General features: G+C 37.6%; 1 protein-coding gene across 1 annotated transcript; it reads right to left on the bottom strand.

The window, feature by feature from the left end:
• Nucleotides 1-5,478: 5,478 nt before the first annotated feature.
• On the bottom strand, nucleotides 5,479-5,899 carry LOC103430853 (large ribosomal subunit protein uL24z-like). The gene has a single exon (XM_008368990.3). The coding sequence runs from the start codon at nucleotides 5,892-5,894 to the stop codon at nucleotides 5,592-5,594; it is 303 nt and encodes a 100-aa protein (XP_008367212.3). The 5' UTR covers nucleotides 5,895-5,899; the 3' UTR covers nucleotides 5,479-5,591.
• Nucleotides 5,900-14,549: the final 8,650 nt, after the last annotated feature.

The following is a 14,549-nucleotide window of genomic DNA, read 5'->3' as shown; positions in this document are numbered from 1 at the left end:
AATTCAAGATATCAAAGTTTGCCTCTTCTTCCCTTTCATTAGGATCCGAAAGATACCTATCCAAATCATTATGCACAATAGGAGCTCTCTTTGCTTTTCTCATTTCACTTTTCTCTTTCAACTTTCTTTCAATCTTTGTCATGCTTGATAAAGGATCTCCACTTGTAGTTGCCAATTGAGAACTACCACCACTACTTGTGCTTTGTTGTGTATCAAAAGATAACTCTTCATGAATCTTGTAAAGATCAAATAACAAATATTTCATCGCATTGGTTGCAATTTCAACTTTTTCCTCGTCCTCGCCATATAGTATCTCATAATAATCAACCACATTCTCCAATTTATGGCGAGGATCAAGCACAAGTGCAACAAAAACATATTGAATCATATCCTCAATTGAACCCCAATATTTGTCATATTTTTCTTGCATCAACATGAAGATCATAGACAAGAATTCATTATCTTTGTTTTCAAGGATGAGACTTTTGATCTTAAACAAATCACCAAAAGTAGTATGAATTGTTGGAGTATTAGAACAACACACTTTTAAAGTGACTTCATAGAAAGGTCTAAAAAAGATGCAAATATTTCCGCCTCACTCCAATCATAAGTCGAAGGTGGCCCCTCCCTTATATTATCATGATTTTCTTTAGTAAACTAAGGAAGATAATGACCATTATCTACTTTCAACCTATCAAAAGCCATCTTGAACTTCGAAGCCTATTCCAACATTAAAAATGTGGAATTCCACCTAGTAGGGACATCTAAAATCACAAGCCCTTTGCTTTCTATTCTCACTTTCTCAACACACCTTTTAAAGCTCTCCAACCTTTGAAGGGAAGATCTTACATACCTAACCGCATTACGAATGCTTTGTATGGCAGTATTCAACATTTTTATCCCATCATTCACCACCAAATTAAGAATATGAGCAACACACCTCATGTGCAAATATTTTCCATCATGCAAAAGTGCATTAGGAATCCCCCACCCACTTATTCGATGCACCAAATCTCTTAAGCCGGAATCATTTTCCGAAGCATTGTCAACGGTAATAGTTAACACTTTCTCTATGCCCCACTCCACCAAACACTCCTCCAAAAGTTAAGCAATGGATTCTCCTTTATGATTTGGAATGACACAAAAGTTCAAAATATTTGTATGCAACATCCAATCATCATCAATAAAATGAGCGGTGGGAACCATGTAATTTGTTTGTTGAATAGAAGTCCATGTATCCGTTGTTAGACACACCCTAAATGTCTTCAACTGACTTTTCAATTTATCATTTTCGGAGTAAAACAAGCCAAGTACATCTTTAGCTATTGTCTTACGACTAGGTACTCTCCATAAAGGACATGCATGCATGCAAAAATGACGAAAACCCTCTCCCTCGACGAAAACCCTCTCCCAACAATTGTCTAGACCAAATACTTAATCTGGTTACGTAGGTAGCTTACAAGTTGCAATATGTAACCAAATAGTTGTGATTATTATTTATAGCAAATAGATCAGCACAACAAACTGAGCAAAGAAATCATGAAGCAAATTAACCTTCTCCAACAACAACAACAACAACAACATTTTCTCACTAAGTGGCACCACCCCCATCAGTGTCATTTCCATACACAACTTGCGTTTCGTACGGCAGCCTTACCATGTTGAAAAAACTAGGTTTGAAATTTCAAACATTTTTTAATAATTATATATGGCCGGCCCCTCTAAATCTGAATTTGACAGGGCTGCAGATTTTTTTTACTTGTGGTCGTTGGCATGTTGCCTTCACTCGAAAAAAAACATTTTATTTGACTTCTGTCAAAGCTTTTCGATCGATGGTCTCCATGATCGAAATGGCAATTGATAGAGTTAACATAGTAGTGGAAAATGAGTTGATTATTTGGTAATAGTAGTCCCTAACGGTCAATGCTGCAGCTTTGAGGAATAATGTGGTGCTCCTGGATTGAAACCTTCTCTAACAACACTGAAAGAAAAACGTTATTCAGAGTCCCAAATTCAATATCCCTAATTCAAAGTCCCAACAACAACAACATTTGCTCTAATGACTATTCAAAATCCCGTCGATTCAAAATCCCTAATTCAGAAACCTTAATTTCATAAATTCCTAATTCCAAAAGCCCTAGTTTTGAAACCCCTAATGTCATAAATTCATAATTCCAAAAGCCCTAATTCAAAAACCCTTGAGTTTATTGCAGGAATTTCTTACCTTGTGCAATGAGAAGGAGTGCGGACTGAGACCAAGAGCTCGATTCAGTAGCCGGATTTGGGTGGTACAGGTATGGACAGTGGGTGAACCGGTGAAGTTGCAATTTAGGTGAGGAGTGAGGACTGACAGAGTGACTGAGTGAGGGTGACAGTCTACGTGAGGTCGAGGACGACGAGGAGGGTGAGCCGATGTGTTATGAATTAGTCACTTAGCTTATAAACTTAGTGATTATCTTAATCGCTGTTTAGTTTTAAGATTTAATAGCTTAATTAGTCTATTAAGTGGTTGTAATTGCCATCTGGCAACTTAGTGGTTGCAAAAGTTGTATAAGACCCAACACAAGTATCCGTGGAAAAGGGATTGAATGAATTAAGAAAATACTCTCCAAAAAATATACTCTCTCTCTCTCTGTTTCTCCTTCTTTCACCTTCACACCATTGTTACTATAGTGCGACTTGCATGTTTGAGATAGGGTCAGAGTGTTGATCTTATCATTGGTATCAGCCACTCTTTCCTGGTGTCCTTCTGGTATGCCCCGCCCCTCCAACATTTCTCGCCAAGCCGCCATGGATGCTCGCTTAGCCGCAGTGGAGTCTTCTCTGGAATCTCTTCCTCAGATGATCAATTCCTCCATTTCCGCTGCTCTGCAAGCTCATTCCCAAGACATGGACACTAAACTCGCGGTCGGATTTGAGCAGTTTCGCCGTGAGCTTCATTTTTTGTAGGCCGGTGGTATCTCGTCGTCCGATCCGGGTAACCCTGTCCCAAATTCAGGCGTTCCCTCTTCGATTCTGACTGAGGATGTGGAGTTTTGCGGTATGACCAACCCCCGATACCCTCGCCGCGATCAGTTTGATGGCGGTGGCTTCACGCCCTGCCCTCCTTGGCCGCACCGCCTCGATTTCCCTAAATTCACCGAGGGTGATGATCCTCTTGCTTGGATTTATAAATCTGAGTAGTATTTCCACCTCTACAATGTTCCTGATGCTTCTAAGGTCCTCACCGTCTCCTTTCACCTGGAAAATGAGGTACTGCAGTGGTTTCGTTGGCGCGATTGTTTGAACTCCACTCCAACTTGGAGCGAATTTTCCAAGGCTCTTTGTCAAGAATTTGGGCCCTCAGAGTTTGAAGACTGCACCGAGGCCCTGTTTAAGCTCCGGCAAACAGGTAGTCTTCGCGATTATATCACTGAGTTCCGCCGTTTGGCTAATCGAACATCTGATGTCGGCCTTAGCTTGTTGAAAAGTTGTTTTCTAGGCGGTTTAAAAAGAGAGTTGAAATTTGATGTTAAGTTGTTCAAACCTTCTAATGTGCATGAAGCCATTTCTCTTGCCTTACAACTTGATGCCAAATTGTCTGAGTTAAAACCTCTAGCCTCCAAACTTGTCACTCTCCCTCGAGCTACCTCAACCCCTGCACCTCCTGCTTCTTTGCTTAGACCCAAACCTTTTGCTTTGCCATTCAAGAAACTTACACCTGAAGAGGTCTAACAGAAGAAAGCGAAGGGTGAATGTTGGTTTTGTGATGATAAATGGGTTCTTGGACATAAGTGTGCACATAAACAACTTCTCATGCTTGATATCCTTGCTGATGACTTGGTATTGGAGGATTCAGATGTGATTACACCCACGGATCAACCTGAATTGCACCACATGGAGTTGAGTGAGAGTGCCTTTTATGGCACACCTCATCTTCAATCCTTACACACTATGAAAGTAGCTGGATTAGTGAATGGTCATACAGTACGCATACTCCTCGATTCTGGAAGTACTCATAATTTTGGGGATGGCTGGTTGGTTAAGAAATTAGGATGGCATATGCAGGGCACTAAACCCTTCAACGTGATGATTGCGAATGGGGGAAGGGTTAGAAGTCAGGGATATTGCAAGCAGGTGAAAATGGAAGTATGGGGTTACTAGTGTGCTACTGACCTCTATTCTTTGCCTTTGGGAGGTTGCGATGTAGTCCTAGGAGTTCAGTGGCTATCCTCGGTGAGCCCGGTACTTTGGGATTTTCAACTTCTGACCATGGAGTTTGAAGTAAATGGCCAAAAGTATAGATTGGAACATAGTGCACTTCCTCACCCATCAATACAGGAAATATCTCTTCAGCAACTTGACAAGGAATTCTACATGGAAACTGAAAAACTTGAAGCCTCAGAACTTACTCCATTGCAGCTCAGTGAATTATAGGCTTTATTGGGTACCTTTGAGGAGATTTTTGTGCTTTTTGTCTCACTGCCTCCGCCGAGACCGCATGATCACCAGATTCCATTACTTCCAGGTTCTAAACCACCTAGTATCAGGCCATACCATTACGGTCCTACACAAAAAAATGAGATTGAAAAAGCAGTTCAAGAGCTTTTACAATCTGGATTCATTCGACACAGCCGCAGTCCCTTCTCGTTTCCCATTTTGTTGGTAAAAAAGAAAGACGGCACATGGCGACTTTGTATGGATTACCGAGAGTTGAATGCAATCACAGTAAAGGACAAGTATCCAATTCCCTTAATCGATGATTTGCTGAATGAGTTGTTTGGGGCACAGTATAGGGCTGGGTTCGGTTCTTTTCGGTTCGTTTTTTTGCCAAAACCGAAACCAAACCGAAATTTCAGTTCAGTTCGGTTCGGCCCATATTTTTTTCGGTTTTTTTCGGTTCGGTTTTTTTTTCGGTTCGGTTTTTTCGGTTCGGTTTCGATTTTTTTTCGGTTTTTTTTTTTTTTCCCTCCAAAAAATGAAAATTTAGATGTTATCCATAAGAGATTTACAACCCACCAACTGAACAAAACCCACATAAATGTTTCAAAGAATTAGACTTTCTAAGACCCTTTTGGAGCAACAAAGTAAAAACCCAGAAAACTTTACCTTGCAAATCCAACAACCAGAGAAATGAAACCAGGTGGGCCTGCAAATTTTCCCGAGAAACAAACAGAAAAAAACAGGTCCAGTAACCTAAACAAACATCTGAGACAAGTGATATGATTCAGTACTTCTAAACTCCACCTTCTGTTATGAACTTATGTTTGCATACTGCTGTACTTTTTGGCATTGGGTTGTAAAGAACAATTAACAGCTACTTCATTGCTTCATCCAGCATCCTGAAAAATGTAAATGCTTCATCCAGAATTTAATCACCAGTGCAGACATGGCGAGAGTACAGAACAAGCAAGCATCACAGTGCAGACATGGCGAGAGTGCAGAACAAGCAAGCATCACAGTGCAGAACCAAAATTTTTTTTTTTCTCAAATCGAAGATCAGATTAAACGCCAAATCCATTAAAGCATAATCAAAACTAAAGTGCTTAACTTGACAGTCGCTAATTTCATTTCAATAACAAAAACACGAACCCAAATGAAATCGATCGAAATCAATCGACGTTTTGCATGATATCCTCTGCGGTGAACTTGGTGCCTTTGTCCTTGTCAGCGGCGGCGCGGCCCTTGGCCTTGCGGTCCAGCAGAGACTTGCAGTCCTTGTCGAGGCGGAGCTTGGTGATGACGACCTTGGAGGGGTTGATGCCGACATTGACGGTGGACCCGTTCACCTTCTCTCGGGTGATCCGCTCGATGTGGATGACCAACTTCCGGTGGTACACCTGGACAACCTTGCCCTCGCGGCCCTTATAGGTCCCACGCACGACCTGGACCTCGTCGTCCTTGCGCACCGGCATCGATCGGACATCTGGAGGAGAGGAGGCTCGGCGAGAGAGAGGAGGCTTGGCTGCGCTGGGTTGGGGTTACACTGGAGGAGAGGAGGCTGGGAACGAGAGAGAGGAAGGGAATGAAAAAAAATAAAAGGTATGGGTATGGTTGCTAGGGTTAAAGGGTTAAAGGGTTTTGTTAAGTTCTCCAAAAAATAAAAAAACATCTCAGACATCCTGGAGGATCGAACCCGTGCCTTGGGGCTTGAAAAGGTTCACCGAAACCAACTTAGCAACAAGGTATGTTTTGTTATGATTGTATGACTAAACTATTTATAATATTTAAAAAAAAATTAAATATATATATCGGTTCGGTTCGGTTTCCGAACCTCAAAAACCGAAACCGAACCGGTCAGATTCGGTTCGGTTCGGTTTGACAGTTTCGGTTCGGTGTTTTTTCGGTTCGGTTTTTTTCGGCCTCGGTTCGGTTTGGTTTTCGGTTTTTTTCGGTTTTCGGTTTTTTGAACCCACCCCTAGCACAGTATTTCTCCAAATTAGACTTGAGAGCTGGATATCACCATATTTGAATGCATCATGCAGACGTTGAAAAAACTGCATTTTGGACACACGACAGGCACTACGAGTTCCTTGTGATGCCTTTTGGTTTGACCAACGCCCATGCCACCTTCCAGAATCTAATGAATGACATATTTAAGCCATTTTTGAGAAAATGCATGCTAGTGTTCTTTGATGATATCCTAGTTTATAGCAAGAGCTGGGAGGACCATTTATCTCATCTCCACTTGGTTTTTGATTTACTGAGGAAGCATCAATTATATGTCAAGAAGCAGAAATGCTCATTTGGGCAAAGTAAGGTTGAATACATCGGGCACATCGTGTCTCGAGACAGAGTTGCTGCGGACCCTACCAAAATACAGGCCATATTGAACTGGCCAATTCCTTCTAATGTTAAAGAACTCAGGGGATTCTTGGGCCTCACGGGTTACTACCGGAAATTTATGCCAGGTTATGGAAAGATATGTCAACCACTTTACCAAGAAAGATGGGTTTCATTGGTCTAGTGATGCTCAAACAGCCTTCCAGCAACTCAAACAGATCATGACATCTCCCCAGGTTTTTGCCTTACCTGATTTTTCCACTACTTTTGAACTAGAATACGACACATCAGGGAATGGTATTGGAGCAATCTTGCAACAAAGAGGCAGACCAATCACTTTTACAAGCCAGGCCCTTGGACCCAGGAACCAAGCTCTCTCTACCTATAAGCGAGAGCTAATTGCCATAATGCACGCCATCAAGAAATGGCAGAATTATCTTCAAGGGCGCCACTTTGTGATTAAGTCCGACCACAACAGCTTGAAATACTTCCTAAACCAGCGCGCTAACACCCCCATTTTAGCAAAAATGGGTGGCAAAATTGCTAGGATTCGATTATGAGATCCAATACAAGCAAGGGGTGGACAATTCTGTAGCAGATGCATTGTCTAGAGTTCATGGATCCCTGGTACTATCTGACAATCATTCTCCAAGTTCCAGACCTAGTTTGGAGTGCACAGCCATCTCATATCCTTATTTTGGGTGGTTGGATGACCTCCGAATGAGTCTTGAGCATAATCCGTGGGTTTCACAGAGAATCAGTGAAGTTAAAACTTTGCTCCAGAACACTAACTCCCCACTGGATCCCACGTTATCTAAATACCAACTATACAATGGCTTTTTGAAGTACAAGACTAGAATTGTGATTGGTCCAACTTCTCCTTGGAAAAAGACCATATTTGAAGAACATCACTCCATTCCGGCAGCTGGACATGAAGGAGTTCTGAAGACCTACCACAGGATTAAACGCAGTTTCTATTGGGTGGGCATGAAAAAGGACATAAAGACTTAGGTGGCTGAATGTCGAGTTTGCCAACAAAATAAGTACGAGATTATTGCCCCTCCTGATTTATTACAGCCACTCCAAATACCTTCTAAGGTGTGGACAGATATAAGCATAGACTTTGTGGTTGGGTTACCCATTTGCAAAGGTAAATCAGTCATCATGGTGGTGGTCGACAAATTATCTAAGTACAGTCATTTCATTGCCCTGAATCACCCATACACCGTTGTGATTGTGGCCCAAGAATTTGTGGATAAAGTATTCAAATTGCATGGCATGCCAGCCACAATTGTGAGTGATAGGGACACGATGTTCCTTAGTTCATTTTGGAAGGAATTCTTCAAATTACAAGGGTCTAGGCTTTGCATGAGCTATGGTTATCACCCACAGAGCGATGGGCAAACTGAAGTAGTCAATGTGTTTGGAGACTTATCTTCGGTGTTTCACTAGTGGGCAACCTAAGAAATGGCTGGAATGGCTACCATGGGCAGAATAGAGCTACAATACATCTTATCACACTTCTGCAAAAATGTGTCATTTTGAGATTGTGTATGGATACCCCCTACCCCACATCAGGTCCTATGAAATTGGTTCGGCCAAGTTAGACATGATTGAGAAAAGCCTTATTGCCAAGGACAAATTGCTTGCCATGCTCAAAACAAATCTAACTGTTGCACAGAATCGAATGAAAATGCAAGCTGATAAACATATGAATGAAAGAGAGTTTGCAGTGGGGAATTTAGTGTACTTGAAATTGATCCCTTATCAATTACAGTCACTAGCTTCACACTCCTATCACAAACTCCATCCAAAGTTTTATGGGCCATTTGAGATTTTGGAAAGAATTGGGAAGGTAGCCTACAAGTTGAAACTGCTTGATACTACAAAGATATACCCTGTATTCCATGTGAGTTGTTTGAAGAAGCATTTGGGTCCAGCTGCCAACCCTCTACCAGTTCTGCCAGCAGTCACAGATGATGGATTGCTCCATCAATAACCTCTTCAGGTGCTGCAGCGAATGATGTATAAGAAGGGCAATGTGGCGGGTGTCCAACTACACATTCACTGGAAAGGGGGCAACTTGGAATATGCAACTTGGGAGGATTTTGACAAGTTCACTGCACAATTTCCTGATTTCAATTTTTAACCTTGAGGACAAGGTTATTTCTTCAAGGGGAAGGCAATGTTATGAATTAGTCACTTAGCTTATAAACTTAGTGATTATCTTAATCGCTGTTTAGTTTTAAGATTTAATAGCTTAATTAGTCTATTAAGTGGTTGTAATTGCCATCTGGCAACTTAGTGGTTGCAAAAGTTGTATAAGACCCAACACAAGTATCCGTGGAAAAGGGATTGAATGAATTAAGAAAATACTCTTAAAAAATATACTCTCTCTCTGTTTCTCCTTCCTTCACCTCCACACCATTGTTACTACAGTGCGACTTGCAGGTTTGAGATAGGGTCAGAGTGTTGATCTTATCACGGTGAGGTCACTGAGACTGAGATGAAGGTGAGGCGCCGTGTGAGGTTGATCGAGAGAGACATAGAGAATGATTTGAGTCTCTGAGTTAATGAGAAAGAAGAGAAGGGTAACCTACAATGGATAGCTGAGATTAAATCTCAGCCGATCCAATGGTCATCAATGTTTTAGATTTAATTTAATATATATATATATATATATATATATAATATTATATTATATTATAGTTTTTAGGGGTATAAAATTGTTAAATTAATATATGTAATTATTATAGTTTATTCGTACTTTCATTAAGTATAACATACTGTAAATATTTTAAATTGAAGATCGAGTTCATTCATTCTATTCATATAGGGTTAAGGAGTGTAGGTATAAAAAATCATCAAAATCGGAGTTAAAATAACTGCTAAATCATGATTTTTCGTTTATAACCATCGAAAAGTTTTGTCTCGTTACTTGATCTCTGAATGTTTGTTTTTTGCAATTTTTGGTGCATGCGATCTCGAAGTATATACAAACATGTTTGACGGTTGGATCGTTGAAACTAGTTTTGTAGAATACGTATCCCATCAAAACAATAGATTTACTAACACTTAAAAGTTCATCCATAATTTCATTAAGTATAACATAAGATTTTGTGGTATCCACAAGTGTAAATATTTTAAATTGAAGATCGAATTCATTCATTGTATTCATATAAGGTCAAGGAGTATAGCTGTAAAAAAACATCAAAATCGAAGTTACAATAACCGTTAAATCGTGATTTTTCAATTTATCACCGTCAAAAAGTTTTGTCCCGTTACTTGATCTCTGAATGTTTGTTTTTTGCAATTTTTGGCATATGCGATCTCGAAGTATATACAAACATGTTTGACGATTGGATCGTTGAAACTAGTTTTGTAGAATGCGTATCCCATCAAAACAATAGATTCACTAACACTTAAGAGTTTATTCATACTTTCATTAAGTATAACATAAGATTTTGCGGTATCCGCTAGTGTAAATATTTTAAATTGAAGATCAAATTCATTCATTATATTCATATAGGGTCAAGGAGTATAACTGTAAAAAATCATCAAAATCGGAGTTAAAATAACAGTTAAATCGTGATTTTTCGTTTATAACCGTCGAAAAGTTTTGTCTTGTTACTTGATCTCTGAATGTTTGGTTTTTGCAATTTTTGGCGTATGCAATCTCAAAGTATATACAAACATGTTTGACAATTGGATCATTCAAACTAGTTTCGTAGAATGCGTATCTCATCAAAACAATATATTCACTAACACTTAAGAGTTTATTCATACTTTCATTAAGTATAACATAGGATTTTGTAGTATCCAGTAGTGTAAATATTTTAAATCGAAGATCGAATTCGTTCATTGTATTTATATAGGGTCAAGGAGTGTAGCTGTAAAAAATCATCAAAATCGGAATTAAAATAATTGTTAAATTGTGATTTTTCATTTATAACCGTCGAAAAGTTTTGTCCCGTTACTTGATCTTTGAATGTTTGTTTTTTGAAAGTTTTGGCTATGCGATCTCAAAGCATATACAAACAAGTTTGATGGTTGGATCGTTGAAATTAGTTTCGTAGGATGCGTATCCCATCAAAATGGTAGATTCACTAACACTTAGAGTTTATTTATACTTTCATTAAGTATAACATAAGATTTTGTGGTACCCACTAGAGTAAGTATTTTAAATTGAAGATCGAATTCATTTATTGTATTCATATAGGATGAAAGAGTGTAGTTATAAAAAATAATCAAAATCAGAGTTAAAATAATAGTTAAATCGTGATTTTTCATTTTATAACCAGCAAAAAGTTTTATTGGGTTACTTGATCTCTAAATGTTTGTTTTTTGTGATTTTTTGCTGATGCGATTTCAAAGCATATACAAACAAGTTTGACAGTTTGATCGTTGAAATTAGTTTCGTATAATTCGTATCTCATCAAGTTTAATGGTGTGTGTATATATATATTAAATAGATTTAAATGTATTTATTTTGTACGTATAATTATTATAGTTTTTAAGGGTATAAAATTTAATTTAAAATTTAATATATATATATATATATATATATATATAATTATTATAGTTAATTTAATATATATATATATATATAATTATAGTATTTTTTTAGGATTATAAAATTATAAAATTAATATTTTACTTATCGTATATCGTATTATCCACATGTATACCCGAACCAACCCGTTATCTTAACAAGCGTTTATTGGGTTACCCGATAACAACTCGATTCGTTATCGTGTCGATCCGAACACCTATTAATTTCATATCGTATCGTGTCGGATTATCAGGTCGTGTTAGGAATTACCAGGACTACCGTCAAGACACAGCCGACACTTTTTTGTGAATACAAAAGACATTTAGGGGCAATTTTTTAAATATTGAAAGGGTTTAGAGCTTGGAGGAAGGCTAAACTACAACTTTAATTCTCTATCCTGCCCCTACCACTCAATTCTCTCTCTCCTTCCCCATTTGAAACCCACTCTCTCTCTGTCTTTCTGTCTCTTTCTCGTCAGAAACCCAAAGCACATAAAACTTGCTGCTGCAAATCTTACATATATTTTGATTTGTTACAATCTTTTAGGAAATTGTATCTCATTTGGATTCAAATTATGGGGATTTTAGGTATTTTTAGATCTTAATTATTTATCGTGTATCAAGAAATTATTTGATTTTTTTATTTAAAATTAAACACAAATAGTACCTGATGAAAATTTGTCGCACCATATATGATAAACAACTAAAATTGGCCCCACAAAGTGGATCTGGAGAGGATCCTCTTCCGTCTGATAGGATTTTTATCACTAAAAAAAGTAGGAAAAAAAGCACCCAAAATATTTGCAAGAGAAACAAGATAATTATAGTATAACAGCTCAACCAAGATCGTTCTTCACATGAATTGTTGGAACAATTTATATTTAAAACAATTCTTAATTAATTATTTAACACAAAGTATAGAAAAAGATTTGAAATTGTGAATTAAAATAACAAGACAATGAAATAAAATCAAGTATTTAAAATCGGTAAAAATAGTAAAAAGATTAAAGGACAATTTTGAAAAATTAAATTTAAAAGACACTAGGATTCCGCAGTCATCTTAACAATTATACGTAGCTCTTCCAATTAGTTATGACTTATACATGCATACTTTGAAGGTTAAGTTTTCTTAATGTGTATTCTACTTGGACTCCCAAACTAGAATGTATAGCAACCATGCAACCCGTACATTCGCATCAAATCTGAACATGCAAAACACATTAAGTTTTATGAAAACCCTCTGAAAAGTCATGCAACCATTCAGATGTGGTATTCATTCGAAGTGAAATTACAATTATTAATTATAATAAAAACATTAGTCAATTTCAAGGACAACCCTCCAACCAAAATTGTATCAAATTACTTTCCTATATATTCTAATGGTAGCTAAGCATTAAGACAACTAGATGGTTTAAACATGATGATTAATAATTCAAAACTTGCATGTATAATTCATAAGAAAATTGAAAAGAAACTACATATTCTTACTAAGACTTGTGGCCTTGCCTTAGTAAAAGAAAGTAAGTTATGTATATTCATAATTAAAAAAAAAAAAATATCATTAAGAAGAAAACAGAAGGAACACTATCAAAGTAACAAATGGAATATTTGCCCCTTCAAAGATCTGCCACGTTCATAGACCATATCATCTCCAAATCAGGCCCTAGAGGTTTTGTTTTAAAGTTTGAGATGCCCTGAACAACTTTGTAGAAGGATCCAACTTCAGAAAACACCATATTGGATGCCAAAAAGCCCATTTAACCCTGAAACATCACTTTTGCCAATTCCCAATGATAAGGCTTATGAGAATTGGCTCGGAGTTGAGTCAGTAATGGATGAAGTCATTTCTTGAGGTGCGTAATCCACCTAAACAATAATAATTAGTAACCGTATGGTTATAACTCAATAAAAATTTTAAATTAAAGGAATGATGCATACATATATAAATTGGTGTTGCTCTGTGAATGATGTCACTTATGAAGACAACGGAGCATTTATCAACCAAATTAAGAAGGAATACATCAAAGGAGACAATATCAAGCACATTGTGCCGGAATTCTTCTTTTCACATCAACAAAAGAGCATCACAACATTGAAGTCAAGCTAATCCATTTTCAGGACAACCTGGCTGATCTCCTCACGAAGATATTGCCAAAGTCTAATTTTCAAAAGTTTGTCCAAGGAATCGGTATGCGTAAAATATATGATCAGAATTGATTGTAGTTTTCATTTTAGGAAGTTTTGTCAAACTCAGGGGTAGTATCCAGAAGTATACTCCCTTAATCTTAATGTACTTTTTTTGCCTAGGATTAGGGGCATTTTTTCCACTGGTTTTTGTTACTAACTAAGCTTTAACGAGGCACCTACATTGGGCTAGTCATACCCTTACGAGGTTTTTCTACTTTCGTTCCATAGACGTTTAGTTTTGACATCATGCATACTTCTCACGTTTCTCTCATATCAGATTTTACCATTGCGAGGTTTTGTAAGTTCTACTCCTAATGCGTCCTTCTGTTAATTTGAGACCTGCATTCGTCCATTGTGTCAACGACTTCATTCACTTAACTTACTTCACTGCTGAATACCTGATGCGACATTTTGTTTGAGTATTTACACATTTAAGCGGGAGTATTGCAGTTCTAATTAGGTTAGGAATATGATTGTGTAAATCCTAGGAAATCTTTATAGGATTCGACCATATCTTTTAGATAGTATCCTATTTAAGTTGTAATACATATTGGGTAAGGAATTTATCTTCCCTACTACTATAAATAGAGGCACAATGGAGTGAGATGATACACACATTAGAATTCACCAAATTCTCTTCCTCTTGCTTGCCGCGCCTCTCTCTCTCTCATTCTATAATTCTTCAGTTAAATAGGCCTATAACATGATAGATTTGTTTTTCAATCTGTTTTAAATGTTTTCAGACTTCATGACAAACCTTGAAATATTGTTTATTAATTGCTACGAATATGATCCCAACCTTCAAATTCTTCAATACTTCTCTTTCTATCTTTTTTCTGGTCAAGAAATACTTCTATTCGAAGTATTGTGTTTAAAATATGTAATATTGATTATAGATATTATATTTTAATCACCGTGTATGTCATCGTATCCATGTCCAGTGTATGTGCAACCTAGCTTGAAGCACTCTTCATGTATGACAGATGCACTCTTCATGTATGGCAGATGCTTCTGCAACACTACCAGTTTGCTTCCTGACATGGGATGGA

This window comes from Malus domestica, chromosome 15 (genome assembly GCF_042453785.1).
Source record: "Malus domestica chromosome 15, GDT2T_hap1".
NCBI classification, from domain to species: domain Eukaryota; kingdom Viridiplantae; phylum Streptophyta; class Magnoliopsida; order Rosales; family Rosaceae; genus Malus; species Malus domestica.
This window is presented reverse-complemented; position numbering and strand designations above follow the sequence as displayed.

Bases quoted from the DNA above. Each gene is read 5' to 3' on its own strand.
- LOC103430853 (XM_008368990.3), bottom strand. From the start codon at position 5,894: ATGCCGGTGCGCAAGGACGACGAGGTCCAGGTCGTGCGTGGGACCTAT.